Here is a 27,328-nt window from a genome sequence, read left to right as displayed (position 1 = left end):
TGTCTGAAATTTTAGCTGTTTTAATTGTTGATGTGTGTGTTTAAAAGAATCAAACATACGATGTGAGATTTGTGATACAAATGTTATATGTTGGAGGCAAGTTTGAGAAAGTGGAGATTACCGGTGTAAATTCGAAGACACTTGTCAGAGCTTGGAGCAAAGTTATTTTTATTTCTCCCTAAATATTTCAACTGACGTACAACACAAATATAGTAGTGAAGGAGTGTGACCACAGTCTTAACTGGCCTCTCTTTCCCACAATGCAGAGGGGTGCACTGAATTGGACTACTCCCTACAAGACATGGTCACAAATGAGGGCACCATTATAGTTGACAATCCAAAAACTGTGATTGCAAAGAATATTGGTCTGGTGAGTCCACTTAAAGTCTTAGTAACATTCTTTGGTCAAACAAGGGATCTGATGAACCTGCAAGCTTTTACTTCCCTGAGGGCTTGTCTACACTTGTACTGTGACACTTCAGCATAGACACTACTTGCACTGACAGGGGGTTGGAAAAATCCACAACCCTGAGCAACGTAGTTAAGCTGACCTAATTTTCTTTTTTAGTGTAAACCAGGTCTGAGTAGTTATTCACACAGGTCGTCCTTTGACCTTAACGGGACTACTCTAGTGATTAAAGATTGCAGGTTGAGGCCCAGGAAGTATGTAGTATTTCATGTGAGGCAGTGATCCACATGTACAGCACAGAATCACTGTCTTAGATAATGCACCTTGTCCACTCGTGAGTTTTATCAAACAGCTACACTACAGTCTTCTAGCTGCTGACCTGCTTCAGATAATGCTTTAGAAAGCACCACTGTTACATAGTTTTTGTTGCAACTAATTCTTAAAATCTGGGATACATTAATAGACTCCTTTAATGACAATGGCCATGGGGCTGACAGCTTGGGCTGTTGGCCTCAGGGCGGGAGACTCCAGCAGTCAGTGTCCCTGGAGGGACACAGACAGATGATGAATAGTATGAAATTGCTCACTCGGTAGAAATACCTGCCAACTTGTAGAATCTGGTTGGGCCCAATGAACTCAACTTTTTGCATTGGTACTAAAGTTGATTTAGTTTAGGATCAAACTCAAGTGACTGAAGAGATGCAGTGTGAACCAGACATGATTAAGGAATTGATCTCTGGATTTGAACCAGTTTTCTGGGCCGAGAAAGACATGTATTCCTCTATTCCCGGGAAGAGTCACTGCTACAACCATGCATTTGGTTAAAACCCAAGGAGCTGAAGAAAGGCCAAAGGGGAACACTGTGTATTGATAATGCTGCCCTGAGATTACAAATCTCAGAAACTTCTGTGGCTCAGGAAAATTGCCACATGGAAATAAGTATCCTGAAGATGAAGAGCAACAAACCAGTCACGATTGAAGCTGGTAGGATAGTAGCTAGGGTCACCATTTGGTATCTCATGTACTTGGTGTACCTTTGAGACCCTGGAGATCAAGAACAGATCCCACTCCTCTCTTGGATTTGCGAATCAGGGAATACCATGAGTAGAATCCTTGTCCTTAGGCATGGACTTGTATCTTCCTTGCCACAATCTCTCATTAGCTGCTATTATACAAAAGAGTTATGGGCCAGATGAGATTAGAGCACTCTTTGCGGGTTTTAACAGTGCATCACTTATAGGGAGGACTGCAGAATATCCTCTAGCTTGTGGGTATGTTCCTGCACAAACTCAGGTTGAAGCCATTCACTTCAGGAGTTCCTGATGCAAAACTTGAAATCCTCAGGCCCTGGAAAGGAAGAGGCCAGTGCCACAGTCTCATTTGGTGTCAGGGAGATGAAAGAAGCGGAGCCACTGGAACCTCCTGCGGTAGCACAGGTCCCTGTACAAGTGGCTCAGGCTGAACCTTCTCTGAGGAAGCAGCCTCCATCTGAGTCTGCAAGCTGGGTGGCTGAGGAGGGGATACCAGAGACTGGTTGGATGACCTTGCCTAGGAATGTGTTGAAGAGTGGGAATTTTCAGATCAAGGAATGACCTCCGGATTCCGAGGAGGCCATTGGTGATAGAAATATGGCATTGATAGCCAGTAGGCACTGGTCCATGAGTCCCTACTGTGGAAGTGGTGCCAGTCTCAGGACTGATTGTGATCCATAGGAGGTCTTGACAATCTACGATAATGATGTCTCAAAGCCAGCGTACAGGAGGAGAATGTCCCTGAGCTCAATCCTGACAAACCCCCAAGTCGTCTGAAGGCAATGGGAGAGCCGCCACAGGTGGAGCGAGCAAACATCCAGCCTCGTCTGATGCCCAGTACGTCAGTTGCATAGGTACCAAGGCAGATACAGAAGTCAATGCCTTGAGGACTGGGGAATCGCACTCCCACTTGATACCAAAACAGAAGACAACACTGAAGGCTGGGTTGTTACCGATCTTCTAGACATGGTCTGCCCTGCAGTCCTCGTTGGTACTGAAGATAGTAATTGTGCCAAAGGGCTCCTTTGTACCAATAAAGAGGTCAACCTTGGCTGCCCACCCTGAGCCTTATACAATACAGATTATGGTGCAAAGTCTGCAATTAATCCTGGCAGCACTGAGGACCACACAGAAGTCATCCCATCAGCTGAATGCTCCTGAATAACTGGGGAGTCAGTATCAGACTTGCCTTGCCTCTCTGTTCCTGCCTACTATGGCTATGGTGTGTGAAGAACTAGGGCTGATGTCATCGGTACTGGACTCAACGGGCATCCCATGGACGGTACCAGAGTTAGTTACAGTTTCCAATTGATGCTGCCTTAGTACCTGAGAGTGGGTAAATCCTGCAGCGCCATCTTGTGTACCAGAAGAATCACAGTATCAGTTTGCACTCTTGGAAGAGGAGGCAGAATCTTCCTGAGCTCTGGAGTGGTTGCAGTCCATTTTGAGGCCTTTTTCCCCTGAGGACCAAAGGAAGGAGAATGATTGATTCTCTCTGCCTCCTGGGGAAGGCATCAGAGTCTTACTGAGGAACATCCGCTCACTTTGGTTCTTAAGTTCGTCTGAGGGGCCGGACATTCTTGGAGGTCCCCAGGATTGTAGGGGTCTCGTGGCCTGCTCTGTAAGGTGCTGCTTGAAGTGCACGTCCCTCACCACCTGTGTTCTTTTCTTGATTGATGTGCAGATATGGAGCACCTTATGTTCTTATGTTACCTTTCTTTAATGTGCACTTCTCTCAAGCACCACAGGCACCACGTGGAGGGTCATATTGGGAATGAACAATGTTAAAACTCTGGAGAGGGTATTGCACCAGGATAACAATCTGTCCTAACTAAATTACTAGAACTAAACCTAAGGTAGTACTTTCAGCTGTGTACAAAAAAATCTGAGATACCACAACAGAATGCTCTGATTCCAGCTCTAGGTGATGAGAAAAAACGGGGGAAGGGAAATTGGGGCGGCACTGCCCTTAAATAGCTGAAGAAGGGGTAAAGGCCACAGAGCGTGAGTGCCACTCTGACAGGTAATGCTAGGCAAAGTTCTCCAGCTTCAGTGTGCTGGACTTGTGCACGTCTGCTTCGATGTGCTGAGTGGATTACACGTCTGCAACCCTTCAAAGAAGAAATCCCAGCTGCAATTTCCTCATCTTTCCCAATGTGGCAGTGAACCCCTTGTCCTCTTCTCCAGTAGGCAGTGAACTTCTCCAGTTGGCACTTTCTAAGATATTCCTGGATCTTATTAAATACATCACAGGGTCTTTCAACATATTATTGGAGGTGGTGCAAGAGAGATCACAAACTGCTGAACATTTTGTACCTTGCCATGCCTATAAATCAGGGGCTGCTGCAACCTGCAAAACACCATGGCAGACTCCAGCATAGATTCCAACTCTATCCAAGCATGGCGACAGGCCAAGTCTCTGCCAAGGGCTTGGAATACATTTTTTCTCCCCCACTACCAGAACCTCTTGTGGTAGCTGTCCAGGAGAAGTCCAAACCACAAGGCCCCTCCTCCCCCAAATTAACACATAGGAGAAAGACCCCAAAAAGTTGGATGTACATCAACATAAAGCTTATTAGTCACCCTGCCTCCAGATGTAAGTAGCTAATTACCAAATCTTTCACACTGGGACATGCGGTCTCAAATTATGGACAGGGTTACTCCTGAACATAGGAATGAGTTAAAATCTATATTGAATGAGGGCAGCTGATAACTCATACTTCCCTATAAACAGCACTTCACACGTCGGACACAGTGGCACGCACCATGGCTACATCTGTGGCAATGAAGATTTCATCCTGGTTCCAGGTATAGAGAATGCCCAGGGAGGTCCACATCATCCTTGAGGACCTTCCCTTTGAAGGCAATTCACTTTTTGATTCAAAGACTAATGAGGCACTCCATTCATGAAAGGTCTCCAGGGCTACCCTGCAGTCCCGTGACCTGTACGTTCCAGAAGGAAACAAGCATGACTTCAGAATTCCTACAGGCAGCGTAGCACCCCCTGGCCACTACTATTAGCAACCTCAGAGGACATTGGAGCAGCTGAGAATCTGGTCTGACTCTTCTTTACACTTTGGTAACACTTGTGTGTCTTGTTATTCTAATAAAAATCTCATTGAAATGAACTGGTTGCAAAATAGTTATTTTAGCTCATCATTTATGATTGTTTCAACAGGAGAAACTAACAGTTTGAGTTACATTTTAAAGAAAATGAATGACCACTTGAATAATAATAAATACCTGGCTCTTACATAGTGCTTCTGATCAGCTCTCGAAACACTTTAGAAAGAGGTCATCATTATCCATGGCGTGTTAATAAATGAAAGGCAAGTGAGCGTCCCTGTAGATCAAGTAACAGAACTGTCAATCATATAGGTGCTTTGCTGTACACAGACCTGTTCTTTATTTTCTGCTGTCAATTAATTTGAATTTATTTAGGATGGCACACTGTTTTCCAGTAAGAGCATTTGCTCTTATTTTTCTTGCTTCCTCTGGATCATTTATTGCAGGACCTGCAGCACCTGATTTTCTAAAAGGTAAATTGATGTCACATAGTCCCTAATTAGTTAAAAAACAAACCACTGAAGTTCCTATTTAAATGCTTCTCTGTCTTTCATACTGTAGTCACTCCTAGATAGCCAGTATTTCTGTACACACTTGCAAAAGACGGTCTTTACCCTGTTAAGATCTGGTCTAATTTATCTTGGTCAAATGACACTGATTTTTAAAAATAATCTTGCATTAAAACAGAGTGAACGGCTGAATCAAAGAGCGGTGAGTAGGATTTTGTATGGGCAGATATTGTGTGACTATAAAATTTGTATATGGGCCCTACAAAGTGGTGGCACATCAAGAAAGAATAAATGTTAATATGCTATGGTGTCATAAACAGATAGTTAAGGGTTAATGCCTCTTTTACCTGTAAAGAGTTAAGAAGTTCAGTAAACCTGGCTGACACCTGACCAGAGGACCAATAAGAGGACAAGATACTTTCAAATCTTGGTGGGGGGGAAGTCTTTTGTTTGTGCTCTTTGTTTTGGGGGTTGTTCACTCTTGGGACTAAGAGGGACCAGACGTCAATCCAGGCTCTCCAAATCTTTCTGAATCAGTCTCTCATGTTTCAAAATTGTAAGTAACAGCCAGGCAAGGTATGTTAGTCTTTTTTTTTTTGTTTTCTCAACTTGTAAATGTTCCTTTTTTGCTGAGAGGATTTTACCTCTGTTTGCTGTAACTGTGAACCTAAGGCTAGAGGGGGTTCCTCTGGGCTATATGAATCTAATTACCCTGTAAAGTATTTTCCATTCTGATTTTACAGAGATGATTTTTACCTTTCTTTCTTTAATTAAAAGCTTTCTTTTTAAGAACCTGATTGATTTTTCCTTGTTTTAAGATCCAAGGAGATTGGATCTGGACTCACCAGGAATTGGTGGGGGAAAGGGGGGGGGGGGATGGTTAAATTCTCCTTAAGATCCAAGGGGTTGGATCGGTGTTCACCAGGAACTTGGTGAAAAAGCCTCTCAAGGCTGCCCAGGGAGGAGAAGGTTTTGGGGGGACGAAGTGTTCTAGACACTGAAATTTCTGGATGGTGGCAGTGTTACCAGATCTAAGCTAGTAATCAAGCTTAGAAGTGTCCATGCAGATCCCCACATCTGTGCCCTAAAGTTCAGAGTGGGGGAGGAACCTTGACATATGGCATTTCTGATCAGTGGATTGAAATATAAAATGCTCCTCAGACTTAGTTTGCACAATAGCATGAACAGTGTGTGTGGTACATAACTGCTTGCATTGCGGGGAGGTCATGATTCCATTAAAACCGTACATCTGTAGAAGTCCTTGATAGCTAAAAATCCATCTTGGTGTTGATACTTGAATGTTTTCTTTTATAGGGCACAACTAACCAGATATCTGATCTTTACCTGAAGCTGCTGAAGTTGGAAGAGGAGACTGAGCTTCTCAGAGATATTAACAGAGCTTTAAGGGAAGAAAATGTATTTCTTAAAGATAAACTGAAGAAATGGGAGACAGGACACCATGAAAGTCAGTGCAAACCATAAAATTGCATGCTTCTGTTATGTACTGTGGTTAGAGCCTCCTGGCACAGCTGGTGCTGAGAGTTTGTTTACATGCCACTGAACTTTATTCTCTCATTGGAGGAAAAAAGTATGGATGAAATTTCATCACTTTCATCTAATGACAATATAAAAATGCAGAACAAAATATTTTCTGTCAGTCTAGGTTTTATTTTATTGGTAACTAATAAAATCCCTCCTTTTGTGCATTCTAGGTAAGAAATTAAAGTCTCCTAATAAAAGGGCAATTAACATGACCAAACAGCCTCTCTCATCAAAGGAAGCTGACCAGATGTGCAACCATCGGACCAGCTATGATGCTGATTTTGCTAAAGCTCTTAAGGTCTTCTACCAAAACATGAACATAGTGAGAGGGCAGTTCCTGAAGCTGAAGCACAACAAACCCCCCGTATGTATAACTTTTTTATGGAGTTTTCAATAATGAGAACCAAGACTCTCTTATGACTTAAAACCATTGTGTATCCCAAGCTTTGACTACCTAAAAATGACGATACAACTGATCTTGTCCTTTGCTGTTGCTGCCGTTTCCCTCCCTGCAGCAAGGGAGATTTAGGTTAGATAGTAGGAAAAACTTTTAACTATGAGGGTAGTTAAGCTCTGGAATAGAATTCCAAAGGAATCCCCATCATTGGAGGTTTTTAAGAGCAGGTTGGACAAACACCTGTTAGGGATGGTCTAGTTTTTCTTGGTCCTGCCTGAGGACAAGAGGCTGGACTTGATGACCTCTCAAGGTCCCTTCAAAACCTACATTTCTGTGATGATGTTCATAAGAAAGGACATGCACTAGTTTCTAGTTACAACCCCTAGAAAGATGTGTCTGCAGAAAAATCTCCACGTTGTGGTTTTCCTGGCTTGTTTCACTAAAGCCTCATTACATCCCTTGAGCACCATAATTGTGGAAGAAAAATATTTCTACATGAAAAACTCCAAAATGGGTCAGTCCCCTATTAAAAGTCAGTCTCTTTGATTGCGTGGCATAACACTGCAGTTAGACTATAGCTGATAGCCTGGAGGCCCCTTGAAAATGGGCAGTTTGCAGGATCAACCCCTTTTGCTGCTTGTCCTTTATGCTGTTTCTGTAAATGGCAGCTGCTACCAACAGTGATTGCCTGGTGCTTCTAGGCTTCCCTGACCTGCTCCTCCTCTCCCTTGTCAAGGCCACAACTGCTGTTACTGCTCACTTGCCCAAGCTCCACTCAAGGGCCCCCAGTCTCCAGCTCCTTGCCAACTACAGGTTTGTAGCTGTCTTACTCTGCCTACAGTAAGCCTTAGATGCAGCATGCATTCCCTCAGGCTGCTACCACTCTGCTCAGTTAACCTTGTTTGGTTGCTCGTTCTCAGTCTTTCATAACTAGTTATGTGTACATCACATCTTGCCCACAACTTCAGTAGCAACTATAGGATTCTCTGTACGTCAATAGAGGAGGGAAATATGATGTGTTATCACAAAGTCGAAGACAGAGATAGGTAGGTTGCTACTTGCTCTGGCCTCTCAGGCTCTGTCTACACTGCGTACCTTACAGCAGCTTAATCAAGATTCAGGGCTACTCCAGATGTGAGTAAGCAAACTCATTTCACTTTGTTGTGACTCAGTAATTATTCATTTTACATGTACTGTGCTTCAGCACATTAGGAGTAAAACTGGGATGACCTGAAATGGGCAAAAGGGTGTTGGGACCTTTTTTTACTACTTTGATTTTTTTTTTTACATTAAAAAATAGACAGTTAAGGACTTTAGTTGCTGAGGGTGGAAAGGAGCATCAGACAGATTTTTCCTCAGTTCAGATTTGAAAAAACTTAGCCTTCCTCTGGTTGTAGGTCTTTAGTATTAAATAGTCATTAAGGGGGGAAAAATTAACTATTGAAAGAAAATTTTCCTTTTTTTGTATTGAATGTTGTAACTTCCATCACCCAGAGTGTCTTACAGGGTAGACAAGATCTGAATTTCTAATGTAAGATATCTTTTAGACCTTTGTTATACATTATGAAGCATGAACACCAAACTCTAAGGGGGACAAAACATAGAAGTAGCCACTACCAGCCTATTGCTAGTTCAACTCCTTGCAAATCACTGTTAGTAATTTCTCTTACATTTGATCCTAATCCTCAGTGCTGTATCTGAAGAAGGAGATGCAATTTCATTCTGTGTTTTAAATTATATTTTCTGAAATGCGGAGGACCCATACAGACTAGGCTACAGAGTGTTGAGAAGTAGTAGACATTTTGTATAATAGGAATTAAATGTGTATTGCTATATGGAAAACTATTCTTATAGCCATGTACAGGAACCTTTGGTAGTGGGGTTGGCACTATAATAAAGCAAATTTGTTATCACTTCTCCATTTTAAACTTAGTTCTGTAGGAATAGACATTGTAAAAAAGAGTCATTTAACCTTTTCTGCTTGTAGAATAAAAATGTATTAGTCACAAGATCCTTGCAAAAGGCAAGCAAAACTGAATTGATCTATACTACAGGCCGTTTTCAAAACCCAGTGCTCAGAAGTTGTTAGGTCATTAGTACCAGTGTGACTAAGTACCAAAGGAAAATATACACACCTGTCTGTACCTATTTTGACCACAAGTGGTTTTTTTTTCCTGTTTCTTATAGAAACAAGTTGGTACAGTGCTAGGATATTAAATGTATTTGGTAGGAGCCTATTTTGACCATAAAGAACTAGTAGAAATGCACTTGCTCTACATCACTGCTATCAATTTGTGTGTGTAAACTGATCCTTAATGGGGGAGGAGGTGTGAAAGTTAGTGCAATTGAGAGATGGCTGGAGAGGTGAAAAGCATTGCATATCTTCCCAATGTGACTCACTGCTGCTGATTCTAGCTTTCTGTTCTGCTCTCCTCCTTCACTTTCCCAACTCAGCTATGTGATGTGTGCTATTTTTGTTCAACAGGCAGCATCACTGCTGTGAATCCACATCTAGTTTTCAATTTAACTGTGATTTGTCCCATCCTTTCTGCTTTAGAGAATTTACTGTTCTTTCAACTTCTATTTTTTAGTTCCTGCCTTAATCACCACTCTGACATCCATAAGCAAAAGATGTATAAAATAGCATGCACACTGAGTCCAATATATACTCATTAATTTTATTGGTCTTTTGCAGGAAGAAGATAACCTGCAGATGCTACGTCTTTTTACAGAGAGACAATCACATATGTTGAAGGATTTTGGGGAGCAGCTTGAATCTACCATATGCAGACTGAAAAATGATGTTGCTCTTATAGTTAAAAAGAAGAGAGAGAAAGCATGGCCTAAGTAAGTAATTCTTGAGCAACAGTGACTTAATCGGTACTTGGAAGATCAAGCAGCTCAGCTTTCTTGTTAATTACCCAGATAATTTGTACAGACTTGAATTTAAGAGTATGTGGTAATTTTAAGTGCTGTAGGTCATATACTGTACCATACACAAAGATGGACCAAAGCCACTTGCTTGTCATACTAAATCTTTGAAACTCACTTACTCATGATTCTAGAAATGTGGAGGGAAATACTTTTGTAAGATTTATATCATAAAGCATGTATCCTGATAAATTCACTTACATGTTATGTAAGTGCAGACGCTGTTAGCATTTTTTGACCTGTATTAACTGTCTTTATCTTAATTAATCCATCTACTCCTAGAAATAAGGAGTTGAATTTTCCTACTGTAAAACCCATTACAGCAAGTTACTGAGAATTACAAGAAATTGAAGTGTCTCATTTGTGTAAGCACCAAACCATACATAATGACAACAGCACAAATAAGTGGTCCCTTCCTCTAAATAGTCATAAGGAATGGCTTGATTAGCTAAGGCACTTGTTATCCAGACCCTTCTGTGGTAAATGGAGTTATTCCATAAATCCCTTGACTGACAACTTGATGTTTAGAACCTACTGCCCCAATCTACCATTCTGGAGTTCCAGTACCTAGTAAAGTTCTATAGAGGATCAGACCTAAAACACACACATGCATCCCATTATAATCTTGTATAAATATGAGCTGAAAGAGGTTAATTTTTGGCATCTTAAATAGAAGCTGAAGCAGTAATTTCCTCTAATACTCCTAAAGCATGAGGTGGTGTTAATCTATTTGCATCAGCTAGTTCACTAATGATTACACAAAATGCTATAATTCTTTTAATGCCATTGTTAGCAACATTACAACTCATTTGTAAATATTTTTATTAGGTTTTTACATCTGAAGAAGCTCTTGGTACATTAGTTTGTGCAATTATAGTTTTCCTTGGCATTATTTTGAAGCTTCAGGCTTCTGACTTGCTAATAACAGAGAACTCAATGCCATGTTTGTTCAGCCGATCAATCAGTTTTGTTTTAGAGAAAGCAGCTCCTGGAGTATATACGCCACCTCTGTTAAATGAATTATAAAACCATTAAAAGATGTACCACTAGTTGATCATTGTGACATTTAAAATAATTCAGTCCTCAAATTAGATGCATTTTACCTGACTACCAAAGATGATAACCATTTGTCCTACGTACAATATTGCCAATACTTATGAATTAATTGAGAGAGAGGATTTTGGTGCCTGCAACAGAAGCTCTTGTGATGATGCAAACTCATTTTAGGGATTTTACAGTCTAAGGACACAAACCTGCCCTTACCCCTGCCTTCATGGATGGACAGTTAATGCAGCAGGAGGCAGGGAAATGCTGCTGCATCAGGTCCTAGACCCAGGAGTAGCTCTTCAAAGATTCCTTCTGCTTCCCCAGGACCTTCTCTCTGTGATGATGCTAATCCCACCATGAAGGCAGGGATCAGTGACAAGTTCTCTCACACACAGCTCTACTAGCATGGCCAGGCCTGAAGCATTTCAAAAGTAACTTTTATACAAAAAAGATAGTTTGATAGCTACATAAATATTGTAATATTTAAAATCTTAATGGCCCAAATAACCAAAAGTTTAATTTTAATTATGCTTCTCTTCTGCCCTGTATGCAGCAGTGAATTTTCTTCAACTATACCTCCTTTGTGCCAGCCAGAGAAGCAGCCCCAGGGCAGTAGGGGGAAGACTAAAAAGCTAAATTTAGCTATATGGACAATTAAGACATAACTCCATAAATATATAATCCTCTAATTACAGAAGATATCAGAATTAAAGTGATTATTTTTTAAATACTTGAATTTGTAATAACCAATTCTCACATTAATTATGCACTGGATTATGGAAAGCTTTGCTTGGCATGGGGTTTTTCCAGAACTTAAAGGTGGCTGATTTTGTCAAGACACAGCTCACATCCAATTTGTTTCAAGAGATTGATAACTTGATATATAAGGTGCATGCTGTGTGTTTCCTGGATGTTCATTTTCCAGCTCCATTTTAAATGCACAGAGGACCAGGGGGTTAAAAAGAACCCTTGAGTGCACACATACAGTACATACGAAAATAAGGACTCACTGTTTAGGAAGAGAACTTTCATCCTTCAGCAGCGCTACACCTGCCTGAACCATTGCTATTGCTGTAGCAACATAGCCAGCATCTGCAAAAAAAATATGGATAATGGAGTAGATCTCTACTGAGCACCAATATGGTGTGACACAGCTCGTTGAAGACTGGTGTATATAATTAGATGGAATATAGAGCCAAAGGTGTTAACCTAACCCACTCACTGTTCAACATGGATCAGGGTTTAGTACCAGGGGGGAACATCATTTAATAAAAGTATGTTTAAGATAAAGGAAACAGTTAAGGTATTTGAATTGTAAAGTATTAAGGTTTTCATTTTAACAATGTTCCTTTTCCCTTTAGCTGGAGAGTAAAAGAAAAATCCCTGTTTGGCAGACAGATAGTAATAACTGACCTTTTAGGGGAGAAAAAGTTAGTTTAGAGACTGCTGCTGTTGAAGTCAGGTCCTATTTCATCAGTGTTTGGGATTCAGCTGTAGAGGGGGTGGTGTTCTCTAGGTCCCACTCTCCAGCTAGGACATCCTTCAGGTCTCAGAAGACAGTGGGAGGTGGCAGCCATGTGGTGAGGCTTGCTCTTAACCAATCTATCTGTCTTTTTAAAGACCCACAAAGGGAATGGTGGGTGGAATAGCCCATTCCCTCATTTTGTCCACTAATTAGGCTTAACTTTGGTTCACTGATTTCTCGTTCCACACTTCTTGTTTAGCAGGCCTGATCTTAACACAGTCCTTGAGTTATATCAGTAGATCCTTTTGTTTGTACTAATTCCATCTGTCTCCCTTTTCCAACTTCTCTTATCAACATTTATTACTGTAAATTATTTTGACACTTGTGAGCTCAGCTGTAAAATATACATGTAGGCCCAGTTATTACAAGACTAATTATGGGCTTTTAACTTTTCCCTATCATTAAGACTGAAATCTAGGCCACTGATTTTGACTGTCTTGACTACAGGCCCACCTCCATGGACCACTAGTCTCCTTCTTGCAGGCCCCTATAAAGAGAACAAGCTTCCCAAGATAAGCACATGACACAGACCATATTTAAGATCAAGGGCCTCAGCCACAGCCATATGCAGTAAGGACTTGCAGGAAAGAGAACGAACACACAAGGCGAGATGAGACTCAGGGAAGGTACATCTCGGTTCTTTTCAAAGATCTGTAACTCTGGGCTGCAAAGAAATTACTTGGCTAAACCTGTGTTCCTTGCTTTCCTCCCAAGTTGTCCCCAAAGAAGTTAAACTAGAAGCCCAGAGTGACCATAGGCCAGCTGGGCCCTGGTATCCACATCCCAAGTAAGGACATCAGACACGATGTCTGTGCCTAGGAGTGAGCCCTAGACTCCCTTACTGTCAACCACAGTCAACTTAAAAGTATATGGGACCCAGTAATTGAGTCCAATTACAACAGACTGGTAACTATACAGTAAGGCATGAGGCAAATTTGTAACAATCACAAAAGTATCATGAAAGTACTCTCTCTTCACATCACTTTTAGCTTATTCCATCTAGGAAGTGAGACTAATATCAGAAACTGAATAAATTTACATAAAGTAGTACTGTTGTAATAATTAGGCTTTTAAATATACCTTAATGGTGAGCTCAACTGTGACATATGAATAAAAGTTCATAAAATGTCACAATAAGCTATAAACAACATATAGTGATGGGAAAAGAGGCAAAAAGGCAACAGACTGAATAAATACAAACAAAAGGCCTATTAATATAACTCAAGGATGGTGTTAATATCATGCCTGGTGAACAACAGAAGGGTGTGACTGAAAATCAAAATTCATTGTACTAGAAGTAGGCCTTACTAATGGACAATATGAGGGGATGGGTTATTCTACCCACCACTCCTTTTTGGAGGAGGAAGGGGACATGAAGAAGCAGCTATCTGCCAACAACAGCTGCAGAGAGACTTACCATCATGGCTTCCACCCCCACAGCATCATGGGACACCAGGATCTGCCATAACACACAACTAGGCCTTCATCTTCCTGCTCCAGAAAGAGACCCAGGTAACACCACTTCCACCTGCTTCCACCATCTGAGATAAGACTCTTTTACAAACACTGTGTGTCCTTTTCCTTTTCCTTCTGTCTAATAAGAGTCTGGTATAGACCGTATTTTGCAGCACTGCTGTAAGATTGTAATCAAGAGGAAGTTAAAACCTGTACAAGTTTACCAGGTCTCAGACTGGCCAATAAAACCATATGCAATAGTGTTTTTTTCAGTAGTAAGGATGGAAGTGAGTCAACACCAGTGCAAAGGTGCATCTTCTATTTTTTACAGTTCTTTTGTTTCTCCTTTTGTGTGTCTTTTTTGTTTTTTAGGAAAAGGGATTGAAGAACAGGAACTGCTCCAGCCCAACTAACTTCTGCCCCACCCTCCCAAGACAGTTACTACTACCTAAACATCAGCAATTGAGGATGGGGGCATCCTTTTTTTAAAAAATTTCCAGCTAGAGGGAAAGGGAGCAAGGCATGCTGCTAAGATAAAAGCATGTAACTGTTTTTTTCTTTTTTCTATACTTTAGAACTATTTTTAATCCTTTATTAATGATGTGTTTGCTATGATGCTAAGCAGGTTAAGGTCTTTCTACACCAAACCCTCAACATTGTTTAACATTAGACATTGACAGGGTCATAACACCTTTAACTCTTTGTGCCTATTATATTCCATCAAAATTAATAACAGTACACAGGCACTCTTCCCAAAAATCATGGAAAAGTAGCTTGGTAGTAGTAATGGCTGCGTTTAGCTTTGGAACAACAACAGAGTGAGATGCAATTAGTATTGAAATTCCAAGTTGCTACAAGAAATGGAAGTCCTCCGGAAGTTAAGGCAGTAAGCTAATTTTTTTAATCGTAGTAGTGTTATCTACATCTAGTGGGTTCATTTCCCCAGTTTAACTTCTTGCTTATTAACACCCACAAGCGGATTTCCTTCCAACATCACTGCCTCTTTATAAACAGCTGGCAACTATGAATATAGCTGGAAGCCACTGTAAATACTCTTTACAATGCTAAAAATAATGGTCAGTAGAAGAGGGGTACATGACAAACAGCTGACCTTGAATTTTTAAGATGACCATAATAAAACATTCTGGCTTCTTTACCTGGTCCTTTCACTTGGGTGCAGATTTTTACATTTGGTTTGCCCTCTTGTGGATCTTGGCCCTCACAGTACCCCTCACCAAAAAATGTCATTGTAAAGGATGATCCATCTATCTGCAATGCAGAAGACAAGTAGTACATTCATTTACACAGTATCCACCTCTGTGTAATACAACAATTTGTATCCAGCAAGTGTACTTCACTTTTTATACCTTTGCATGACAATATATATTGCACCAACAACTTTTCTAGTCTCTCAGCCCAGATTAACTGACTTGGGTTAAAAATAGCAGTGTAGATATTTGGGCTCTAAAACCCTCCTTGCAGGATTTAAGAGCCAAGGCTCCAGCCCCAATGTCTACACTGCAATTTTTAGCCCCAAGAGCTCCAGTCAGTTAACTCAGGCACTGAGAGTTTCCACCACAGGGTTTTTATTGCAGTGTAGACACACCCTTAAGTGGCAGACTCTAGACTTTTGTGCTGTAATTTGCATAATAAAAGCAAACACCAAAATGCTGTATAACTGTGGATGAAAGAATTAAATTACCTGCTTTTGTGTTGGTCCTTTCTTTGTAAAACGTCCACAAGAGAAAAGTTCTGGGTACTGCAAAAGAAAACCCAAAACTAAATTAGAAAAAGCAACTGACCAGCGTTCTGAAATGTTAAAAAATGAAAAACAATACTTACTTTTGTCAGGAGATTTCTTCCAAAGCTAAACTTCACAAGAAGAAAAAATAAAAGGCCAGCAAACATCAGCTTAATAACAGATGGAATACCACCCACCGTTGCGTAAGCTGCATACTGCACCTAATACAGGAATACAAAATGATATGTTTTCAGTAAAAGATTTACGTAACAAATACTTGCCTCTCAGCTCTTATCTAAGACCCCAAAAACTATTCCACTGTGCTGATGTCAAAAGATATTCCACAGCAGAAAAATTCTGAAGAATCTTCAAACAACTTTTAGGATTGGTCTACACTACAAAGTCAGATCACTTAAGTACTGCACATCACCCAAGGCTGTGAAAAATTTCACATTACGCAACATAGTGAAGCTTCCCTAAGCCTTGGTATAGACACTGCTAGGTCAATGGAAAAATTTTTTCTATTGACCTAACTACTGCTTCTTGGAGATGTGGATTTAATACAGCAACAGAAGGACCCATTCCATCGCTGTACAAAGTATCTACACTAGAAATGCTGCAGCTGTGTTGCTGTACCGTTTCTGATACACAGATACACTCAGTTCCAACCATCTCTGACTAATGCTGCATTTTCAGTATTCACAGTGAGCAGAAAAAATAAGGGGAGAATAACTAATTTTGTGGTGCAAGCTGTAGAGAGGGAATATGGTAAACAAGAGAACAGTGCAAAACAGATTGTAAGCCAGATACATATTACTTTTTTTCCTCCTCTAAAACTACATTTCCCATCTTTTTTTGCCTCAACACAAGCAAAACTAACTTTGTTTTAAATGATTCAGGAGACTGCTGAGAAAATGTGTAAAAGCTCAGTACCCACGCACTGTGAACATAGAGCATTTCTGACCTTAATGCTGCCCTCAATCTGCTCACCCAAATCCCGCAGACATCAATAAAAACACCAGGTGCAGATAAAAAGTGGCATTACCCCTTGATCACAATCTACTTGCTATTCTACATAGACCTGGCAGTTTGGGGGACGGAGAGTAGGGAATGAAATAATAGTATTCATTAATGCACATAGGAAACCACTAGAAGATGTTAAAAATAGCCTCTTTTCTAGTTTAAGAGTGGTTGATGCTGTAAGTAAGGTTAAAATAATGAAGGCCAATGCATAGTATGGATCAATATCTTATCTTAACATACATTTAGAATGGTGCAGATTCACATGGAATGAGCTAGAGTCGAAATTTGTTATATTTTATGTTTGTAATAATGGGCCAACTGCCTAAACCTCTGGGCATAAATTACATCAGAATTAGAATGAAAATTATTAACTATATATACTTCCAACACTTGGCCGTGTCCAAAAAAACAATAGAAATAAACTTAAAATTGCCCCAATACTTCTCTGAAGAGCATAAACAATATTCTAACCCAACTGCTTCACCCAGTCTTGTAAGTGAAACACTCCTCAGCCCTCCTCCAGCAAAAACCTGAAGAAGCAGATGAACATTACCCTACTTTCCAAAGTGAGCAAACACCTACTCTGATTAACTGATGAGAGACACAAGTTCCAAGGTCAATTACTTCTAATGAGAACTCTTCCCACAAAGTTTGAGTCTAAGAACTCTTTCACCTCTCTCTCTCATTTGTATGGAAGGTATATAAAGAGAAGCATTCTTAGATAGCCATGGTGCAGACCCTATAGGGATTTACAGATTAACTATATGTTAAACTGCGCTCAAAAGCAAAGATGAGGCCATTGCAGCATAGAGAGTTCTTGTTTTATATACAGTATAACGTGGCTCACAACACTAAGATGACAAGCTACACAGAGTGCGTTAAGTAGTTTAGCCTACAGTTGACAAGATTCATGAAGAAATGGTATTAGATCCACACCAGAAAGATGGTACCCAGCTAGTAAAGCACAGACTGCAGTGTGTGGAGGGGTAAAAAACAAAACAAAAAACTAGGACACCACTGCCAACTGAGATTCTAGGAGCAAATGAGTCTCCCACAAGATCCCCCAACTATTAACTTATTTGATTGAAGCTCAGTAAGGCAAAAGAATGTGTTTGTTCCTTCTCTAGCAAACCTAAATCTGTAGCCAGTCTAGTCTGAAGATAGTTGATTTGGAAAAAAAAAAAAAACCTGAAGAGATGCTTTCCCGCCACTGAAAGTGCTATAAAGAACACAACAGAACACTGATTTTATAAACATAAAAACAAACTTACAGGTGTTTCTTGCAAATCTGTGTGCAAGTACCGTTGAGTTCGTTTCACAACAGACACGTCTGATCCCATGAATGGAATGGAGTACTCTTTGAATTCCTGACTGTAAAACACTAGTCCTCTGAAGGCAAAAGAAACATTCATTAATATTTTCCTTCACTTACAGTAATGTCACCTGTATAGCTATTCTTTTCAAAACTTAGCAAGTTGTAAAACTGACTTACAATTGTTACAACTCGGACAAAAATAGAGCTTTTTCCATAAGCGTTTTAATCTCTTTCCTTTGGATTTAAGTAATAAATAATCCAAAAACCTGAGCCAAATTTATCCCTACCACAAACCAAAGTCAATTGCATTACCGAGGGATGAATTGGACTTACTGCCTGTACAACATTTTGTCCTTCCATAGCAGTAAGAGCTTTTAAAATGTGATTGTTTAAGTCAGTAAATCTAGGATCAAAAGGTGGTCATAACAGTTTCTCTAATAAAGCTTTCAGTACAGGTGATGTTACAAACAAACAAACAGTTGATGAATTTTCCCCTTATCTTGAAATATCTGATACATTAAGTCTTTATTTAAACAAGTTATTTGTCCAGTTATACCAGACAGGAAACATTCCTTCTTTTAGAAATGTATATTAAAAAATATAATTATAAAGCTCTAGGGGAAAGAGATTAAAACAAAACAAATTTCTGGTTTTATAAAGTTTCTCTTGCCTTCTTTTTAATTTTGCACCAATGATTGGGAGAGGTTTGTGTCCTATCTGCTTCCGAAGCTTCCTCAAATTGTCTTGATCTGCAAGGCCATGAATAGCTGACTTCCAGGTTCCATCATGGATACTGTAACCCTAGTGAAATACCACAAAACTGTAACTACTCCAGTATCTAAAATCCTGACCTAATGTTTAATCCAGCCTGGGGAAACGCTTTCCTTATTACGACTTTTAACATTTCTCATACTATGTCCACATGCACGACCAGCTGCATTAAAGAAGTATACTGGCACTGGCCTACTGACAGCAGCTCAGGTTGTTATGTTTTAATACATTTTGCACATGTTTTCCCCACCAACTCCTTACAAATGAGCCTTGCTATGGTAGATGTTTTTAATCAAAAGGCTAGTTATCAGTTACATCGAGACCAATAAAATTATTTTTCATCACCACCACAAAGGGCTGGCATCTAGCTTGTTCCATAGTCCGATATAACTTCATGGCAGTTTTGCAAAGCTGTGACAAAAGATATATTTTGATTATGGGTAAAAAAATATTTATTTGGTTAGCTGCTGTCTCACAAGCTTTGTAATTTTCACATTATGTATGCTTGTGGCTAATAAGTGTGCAATTTTAGAAGACAATATAAACAAACTAACCTCAGGTCCAGATTTCACAGTCAGGAAACTTTCAACTGCAGTTAGGGTACCTTTAATGGGGAAAAAAAAATAGTTCATAGCATATGCAGTCATACAGCAGTGAACTAGACAGTAGTTCACCCACTGAGGGACACATCCGGACAGACTGTCAGAGGACTGACATCACTAGCAGAGGAGGAAAAGTAAAGTAAGACTCCAGTATTGAAGTACTTTATCTCCAAGGAAAATAAACTAAGATTGTAAGCCAAGGCTATTTTATTCACATTGAGTACCACAGGCAAAGTGCATTTATCAGAGTGTATGGGATTCCTCAATCACTAGCTGCCATCCTTGTTTTATATATATTAAAAAAAAAAAAAAAAAAAAAAAAGACAGCTCAGTAATTGAAGAAAAAAGGGAAAAGACAACATCAAGGCCCAAAGCATTTTTCACGTTTGCTTTGACATTAAGCATTATGTAGGCTATTGACATTTAGAGATGAAGTCACAAAATTTGGTAGCCCTTTTGAGTGCCACACTATAGATCAACTTGTTCCACAATGAAAGGTATTCAGTATACTAAATGCAATTCTACTGGACACAGAATCCATAACTGAGAGTGGGGTCAAGTTACAGCTGAAATTAGTTTAATCATTTCAGTCTAGCTTCTACACATTTGTCCTTCTTAAAGACAAAATAGTAACAATAGGACGCTGACAGAATGACAGAGTATATTATGGCTCCAACACCTACTACTGTCTCTCTCATAAGCAATAAATAAGGCTACCATTATATCACAGAGATCATGGAATCCGTGACTTCCAGAGACCTCCATGACATTTTCTGCCCTGGGGCTGGAACTGTCAGCAGGCAACCCCACAGCTCTCAGCCACTGCTAGCAGGCCCCCAGCAGCTCCTAATGATCAGACAACAAGGGGACCCCAGAGTTCCCAGCTTCAGTGAGCAACAGGAGGACCCTACAGCTGCCCAGCCACAGTGGGCAAGACCCCCCCCAGCAGCTGCCCAGACGCTGTGAGGGGGGCCCAAGGGGACACCAGAGCTCCCTGCCACTGTGAGTGCTGGACCCTCCTCCCTCCCCATTTTGTCAGGGATATTTTTAGTAAAAATCACGGACAGGTCAGAGGATTCCATGGATTTTTGTTTATTGTCTGTGATTTGTACTAAAAATATCCATGACAAAAATCTGAGCGTTAGCAATAAACACATGACAAACAAACCAGGATCAAGGATTATGAATCTCAGCCCAACATAACTATCAAGATAAAGGTCACACTTAGATAAATCACCTTTCAAATTGTCTCTGGTGTATAAGACTCCCATATCTGCTGGAATAGAGTCAAAGCCACTGCTTCCAACGACATATACCCCCTTTTCTGCAGCTTTATCATTGTATTTCAGATACATTCCTTCCAGAAACTGAAAAATATTAAATACAAACATTTTAACATGAATAATCCTGAACTGTGGTTTAATCTGAACTTCAAGGAAACATGCTAAATTAACTAATTCTAACTTTTACCATAACACAGAGGAAACCTCCTCCTTTTCAGGTTCATTGAGAAGGGAGCCTTACATCAGCATATGCGGGGTCAACAGACAATGCTGCTGAAAAACTTCCAGCTCCAGCACATGGCATGCATGTGCATCCACATCTCTAATACATATAGAGACCATCACTCGAAGAAGTACGGTTTATATTCTAAATAAAAAAAAGCCTATTTATTCATAAAACTTCACATCATACACATATTGTCTATAACATAAGTCTCATCTGGTGGTAACAGTATAGCAGTAGACCACAAATGTATCTATTTATAGTATTCAATGTTCTTTAATCATAACACAGTCACAGTATCTTTGTGTAAAGTATAAGACAGTCAAGATATGTATCTTACACATTGAAAACAAATAGCTCAACTGAAAAGCCACTCACACAGAAACACTTGAAATATTTTAAATCCGGTGTTTCAGTGAAAGTTATCTTTGTTCTCTTTCCTGTGGAAGATACAGTGTTACATTCTGGCCACCCCATATGGCCAGTGATTAATTCTGCATAATTATGATTTCCTCTTTTTCCTTTACACCGATACCATACAGAAAATTATGAGCCATTAAGAGCTAGTATCACCAACCAACAGAACATTTTATAATTTTGAATTATAGAATCATGGGACTGGAAGGGGCCTTGAGAAGTCTTCTAATCCAATGTCCTGACCCGAGTATTATCAGACCATCCCTGAGAGGTGTTTGTCTAACCTGCTCTTAAAAATCTCCAATGACAGAGATTCTACAACCTCCCTAGGCAATTTATTCCAGTCCTAAACTACCATGACAGCTGGTGATTTTTTCAAGTGAGATTTTAAACCCCAATCCAGCAAAAATATTCAATCATGTGTTTAACTGTAAGTACAAGAGTAGTCCTGTTGAAGTAAATGGGACTACTTATGTGCTTAACTTTAAGCACATGCCTAAATGTTCTGTTGGATCAGGGCCTAAAATCTCACTTTTTTTTTTAAAAGCATCATTACAGACAGAACTGTACAAACTATAATTTATTTTAAGGGAGCAGAACAAGACAGCAAAGAATCAACCTTTAATATTTACTTATCTATCCTCTGTGAAAGCACATCTGAGCAGTCATATTTCACATTTATATAACATCTTTATCACCTCCAAGTTCTGGAAGAGTATATACATATACCGAGTCACTGAAACGCAGACACTGGCATATTCTAGGCACATACAGTAACTCCTCATTTAAAATCATCCCCGTTAACGTCATTTCGTTCCTGATCAATTAGAGAACATGCTCATTGCGCAATGCTCCCTTATAAGGTTGTTTGGCAGCCACCTGCTTTGTTCACTGCTTGCAGAAAGAGCAGCCTGTTGGAGCTAGCTGGTGGGGGCTTGGAACTAGGGTGGACTGGCAGTCCCACATCAGCTCCTTGCTCCCCTAAGTTCCCTATGCAGCAGCCATGGAGCAGACTATCAATTGCCAGTTCAGCTGTCCCTCCCTCCACTGCCACGTGCTGCTCCTGCACTCTGCCTTGGATCTGCTCCCAGGAGCCTCCTGCTTGCTGTGCCAGGGAGGAGAAGAAGGGGGCTAATGTCAGGGGATTCCCCTGCCCCCTACTCCTGCCCCTCGCTTTCCTCATCTCCATAGAGCGGGGAAGACATGACAGGGCTCAGGATGGAAGGGGCTTTCTGCCAGCAGCTGCAGTCTCAACTTGCTGTTCTACTTAAAAACACAATGTACTTAGAGTGGCATCAGTGTACTTAAAGGTGCAATGCACATCTCTCTCTCTCTCTCTCACACACACACACACACATATATACAGGGTGGGTCTGTCTGTCATGCTGTCTCTTCTCCCTCCATTTGTGCTGCCTTGTAGAGTGTGAGGCTACATCAACAATGTGTTAACCCTTGAGGGCTCAGCTGAGTGCTAGTTCATCATTTAGCTGTAAGGCACTCCCTGGGAAATATCCCACCCTCTGACTTCACCACCTCAACCAAGCTTCACAAACGTCATTGCTGTGTACAGTATTAAACTGTTTGTTTAAAACTTATACTGTGTGTGTGTGTGTGTATAAATATACATATATAAATAAATAAAAGATAGATATATAGACAGTCAGATTTTGTCTGGTGAAAAACATTTCCCTGGAACCTAATCCCCCCTATGTACATTAATTCTTATGGGGAAATTGGATTCGCTTAACGTCACATTTTTCAGAAACATAACTATAATGTTAAGCGAGGAGTTACTGTATTACATTGCTCAATTGGGAGGCGAGGGAGGGAGCATTTTAATCAAGATCATCAGAGCTAATCCCTACTCTTAAAAATAGTGTACATGGAAAGTTTAATTCGCACACACAGAGCAGAAAGGAATTACATTTTAAAGGTCTCTTCTAAAACACTTCCATGAGTCAACTCTACCAAGATTTGAACCTGAATCTCCAGCGAGATGAGGTATTTCACATGTGTAGCATAGACCCACTAACCCATCCCATAGAAAAGTTACAATCTATATCTAGGGAACCTATCAGGAGATATGACATTTTACTAATTTTGAATTTTCAAGATTTCCCAAATGATTTAGCTAAAATCATTTCTGAAAGTAGAATTTAGCCTCCTAAGTCACTTGAGCACTTTTGAAAATTGTATCCAGTATTATTAATCAGCACTTATATAGTGCTATATGTACTCAAAGAATTTTATACACGTGAATAATCCTTACAACACTCCTGTGAAGTAGGAAAACAAGTCGTTAATATCCCTATTTTATGGTTTGGAAAATAATGTAAAAGATGAAACCCCCAGATGACATCACAGTCAAGGCTGAGATTTAAAATTCATGAGTTCCTAATTTTCAGTCCCACACTGTTTCTAATGACTCTTGTTAAGAGTAAGAAAGGGAAACTAAGAACACATTTTAAAAAAATCACAGCTTAGAGACTAGAAAATATTTTTCCTGTTCAGAAATATCAGTGAGAACTAAAGATGTGACCCAAATATATTCAATAAAACTGTCTTTACTAAATTATTCATCTGATGTTTTCAAGCAGTAATTCATTCATTTGTTCATGTCACATACCTGAGGTTCTCCACTGATGTCAACGCAACTTGTGCCATTCTCAACACAAGCTTTCACTACAGGTTCTCCAAAAAACCTGTACTATAAACAGAAAAGGAAGCTATTTATCTTACTTGGCAAATGTTTGATAAAAGCAAATATTTTACAGACAGTTTTGCTAAATGGAGCAAATTATCACAGTAGGTTGAGCATTACCATTTGTTAGGATATATCAACAAAATGTAACAGAGTTTGCCCTATGCTGATCTAAAATTCTTGAACTCATTCTTTGGGGGAACTTAAAGGGATACCATCAACTTGAAATTTAATTGGTTATCTAAAAGACAAACACTTTGAAGTGGTTTCAGGCACTACATCTATTTCAGATTCCTCAGCCAGTTTTTGTGGATTTACATTAAATTTTTCAATTAAAATGTTCTCTCTTCTATTGCTGTGTTAGACTCACACAAACAACAAGGAAAATTAATTACACTGGGGAAACATTCAAATTCAGTACACACCTGAAGTGCTGTTAAAACAGAGAACAAACTGTTTGCTTTAATCTTTCAGGTGCAGACATCTGTGTGGTTTAGTACTGTCTGAAAAATGTTATCTATTATAGTTGTCTGATTCTTAGTTATTGATATCCCTTTAAATTTTCAGTTGCAAAATTCCCTCTGCCAACTCATCCACAATAGATCAAAGGGCAAGAGCTGGAAGACAGGTGCTGCCAAGACATGTAGAATGAGGGAGCAGAGCACATGATAAATCTAAATTTGTTTTTAGTATTAATGCAAAACAATAATTAAGTAGATTAAATTGCCTTTACTGGTTTTATTTTCTAAACAAAACATATGCAACTATGGTGCAATACTTTATGTGCAATAAGCAGCCATTCCAAATTTACTGTCCGAAGCAGCAGCACAATCTCATTAATATTTATTTATTCCAGAAATGGTATTTAATTTTTTAGAGTTTCACAGCTCGTGTTCTGACCTTAAAAGACCGCACACTCAGTTACTACCAGTTCACAGTATACCAAAGCCTTTCCTCTGTAACAACTGTGAATTGCTTGTTTGTCCATTTTGTTTCTGAACTTAGAAGACTGATACTTACTGGGCCCACACAGTTGAGAACAACAGCTGCCTGTTTAGCCATATCAGCAAGGGAGGATGGGTCACTGACATCACAGAGTATTATGCCAACTTCTGACTTTAGCTCTGGCTTTCCTGAGAATCAAAGAATAAGTGTTACAAGAGGAGCCCGATACTATCAGCTTACTATCCTCATCAAATTTACTAGCTCTTTCTTTTAACTACGGTTCTTATTGTCTTATTTATGGTATGAATAGAAACAAGGATAGGAAGGAGATGGGATGCTTTTCCAGCACATTAACAAACTAGGACTTTCCCCTCCATTTTGTGGGGCAGAGAAGGATTAAACCCCAGTGGTGTCAGAGGTAAACACCAGCAACATCCTGTGCAACCTCACAACAGCTGCAAGGGATCTTGGCCTGATTAATGGGACCAGGAGACTACGACTATTCTTACAAATAATAACTGCTATCACAGTTGCTGTTCAAGGTCCCAAACACAAATTACAAGGCCACTCCACTACAGCAGAGCTGCTCAAGTCTTACTGACTGCTCAGCAGCCTTGCGAGGACCAGGCTCCCGGATCCCCACTCCACTCACAGGCTCGTGAAGGAGGGCTCCCCCAACAATCGTGCCCAGTTGCCCCTTCTATCCAGAACGTTAGGAGGTAAAGGAGAGTGAAACAGGAAAGAGAGCTCTTAAGGCCCCAGCCACAGGTGGAGAGGGGTATAGGACAGTGCTATCTGCATTGGGGCGGGAGAAAGCTGGCATTGACATCCCTGTAGGGGGGTGCTGCTATGCCCACGAGGGAAGGTGGGGGGGTTGGGGAGGGGCCAGGCCATTGAGGGGGGGCTATCACCACAGGAGGAAGGGATGATTGGGCAGTGCAATGGCAGGAGGGGTGTGTACCAGGAGGGCCATTTGGCCTGGGCCTCAAGCTCAAAGGGGGCCTCAAAGGCATTGCTTCAAGAAATACTTGAACTTGGACTCTCGGGGGTGTGTCCTAATATCACGACTGCATCAGGTATTTTTGTCAGTTTGCCGGCATCAGTGGCTTCAGATGAACACACCTTCAGCGTGTTGAAGCGGGTAAAGAACTATCACTGTTCAACTATGGAACAGGAGGAAGGGGGACCCCGGCAGGGCAATCGGGGGAGGGGGGAGGCCAAGCAGGGCCATGGGGGGGACGGGGCTCAGGGGGCGGGGGCTGCTATCACCACAGGGAGACGGGCTGACCGGCCGAGGCGATGGGGGGAGCTGCTATCACCACAGGGGAAGGGAACCCGGGCAGGGCTATTGGGGTGGGGTGGGGTGGGGGGGGAGTCGGGCCCCCCTTTTATAGCCCCTGTCAGGCTCCGCCCTCCTACTCCCTTACCCAGCCTCTCCGCCGCCCTGTCCAACGCCCCTTGCAGCTTGTCCCGGCTCCTGCCGGCCACGGCCCAGCGCAGCGAGCCCCGCAGTTCAGCGCCGGCCGCCACCCGCGCCAGCTCCTCCGCCACGAAGTGGCCCGTGAAGCCCGAGGCCCCGAACACCACCAGCTCGTAGGGCCTCCCGGCCGCCGCCCCGCTGCGGGTCGCCATGGAGACAGAGCGCGCGCGAGCGGCTGAACGCGGCGCCAGCTGCTGCGGGACTAGCAGGGGTGGGCGCGGGATTCCACCCAGCCCCTGAAAAGGAATCACGTGACCGCGCCTGCCCACGTGATGCCGAAGCACCGAACACCGCCCACGCGCGGTCGCCCGGCCAGACCGCTAGGGGCACCGAGCAGGCGCGGACGCCCCGGAGCAAACTGACCTTTTTTTGCTAAGCGGAGTTGAGTAGAGATGGGGCAGGGCTCGCTTACGAGTTGTGCCGTGGTTTGGAAACCAGTTTTAGAGAGATGTGATTGTTAAAATGTGTTTGCCAAACAATCCGCCTTGCAGCGATCACAGGCTGCATAACCGGAAACAAAATTAGGTGAAAGCTGAGGCTCCAACGTTTGCAAAGAGGAACTGGCCCACAAAGGAGTGCAGTAATTGCAGGCAGAACAATGCCCAAAATGGCTGAATCCCACAGAGTCTGCTAAAATCAGCATAAGGTCCTGTGGCCATAGAGAGCTTCTTGCAGGCTTAACGACTGCATCCCTTTCAGGCAAAATTAAAAGTGTCTTTTTCAAAAACAAGATTATCCCCATGAAAACAAATTCAATCACTATAAATTTAAAATGGGATCCATTCCTGCAGCTCCTCTAACCCGGTTCAGTACACAGAGGAGCAACTAGAAGAGTGACCTTATTGGAAGTGTTGGTGTGACTCTGGCATAACCCTAGGTAACTCGGAAAGGTGATAGACCACAAGTGTCAATGAC

General features: G+C 41.1%; 2 protein-coding genes across 2 annotated transcripts in view; one reads left to right on the top strand and one right to left on the bottom strand.

Annotated features, from left to right (window-relative positions):
* Positions 1-10,596, top strand: part of LOC115648838 (kinesin-like protein KIF28P) — a 53,740-nt gene extending 43,144 nt beyond the window's left edge. The window contains exons 20-23 of the mRNA XM_030557043.1: positions 267-370; positions 6,330-6,480; positions 6,728-6,921; positions 9,650-10,596. Of these exons, the coding sequence (XP_030412903.1) occupies positions 267-370; positions 6,330-6,480; positions 6,728-6,921; positions 9,650-9,805 (605 nt within the window). The 3' untranslated portion in view covers positions 9,806-10,596. The remainder of the gene's footprint in view (positions 1-266; positions 371-6,329; positions 6,481-6,727; positions 6,922-9,649) is intronic.
* A 94-nt stretch (positions 10,597-10,690) lies between these two features.
* Positions 10,691-26,614, bottom strand: SCCPDH (saccharopine dehydrogenase (putative)). Its single transcript, XM_030557044.1, has 12 exons — positions 26,361-26,614; positions 25,009-25,121; positions 23,914-23,994; positions 20,602-20,731; positions 19,317-19,366; positions 18,662-18,792; positions 17,948-18,065; positions 15,755-15,874; positions 15,615-15,671; positions 15,070-15,181; positions 11,943-12,024; positions 10,691-10,893 (listed from the first exon to the last, which is right to left on the bottom strand). Exons 1-12 carry the CDS (start codon positions 26,563-26,565, stop codon positions 10,788-10,790), a joined length of 1,305 nt encoding a protein of 434 aa, XP_030412904.1. The 5' UTR covers positions 26,566-26,614; the 3' UTR covers positions 10,691-10,787.
* Positions 26,615-27,328: the final 714 nt, after the last annotated feature.

This window comes from Gopherus evgoodei, chromosome 3 (assembly GCF_007399415.2).
Source record: "Gopherus evgoodei ecotype Sinaloan lineage chromosome 3, rGopEvg1_v1.p, whole genome shotgun sequence".
Taxonomy (NCBI): Eukaryota; Metazoa; Chordata; order Testudines; family Testudinidae; genus Gopherus; species Gopherus evgoodei.
Note: the sequence above shows the minus strand (reverse complement) of the source record. Positions and strands in the feature narration are given on the sequence as shown.

Coding starts and splice junctions, on each gene's coding strand:
- SCCPDH (XM_030557044.1), bottom strand. CDS start 26,565: ATGGCGACCCGCAGCGGGGCGGCGGCCGGGAGGCCCTACGAGCTGGTG. Junction 18,793..19,316: donor CTGTGAAATCTGGACCTGAG/GTTAGTTTGTTT, acceptor GTATTTCACTAG/GGTTACAGTATCCATGATGG. Junction 15,875..17,947: donor CAGATTTGCAAGAAACACCT/GTAAGTTTGTTT, acceptor TTCCTGTATTAG/GTGCAGTATGCAGCTTACGC.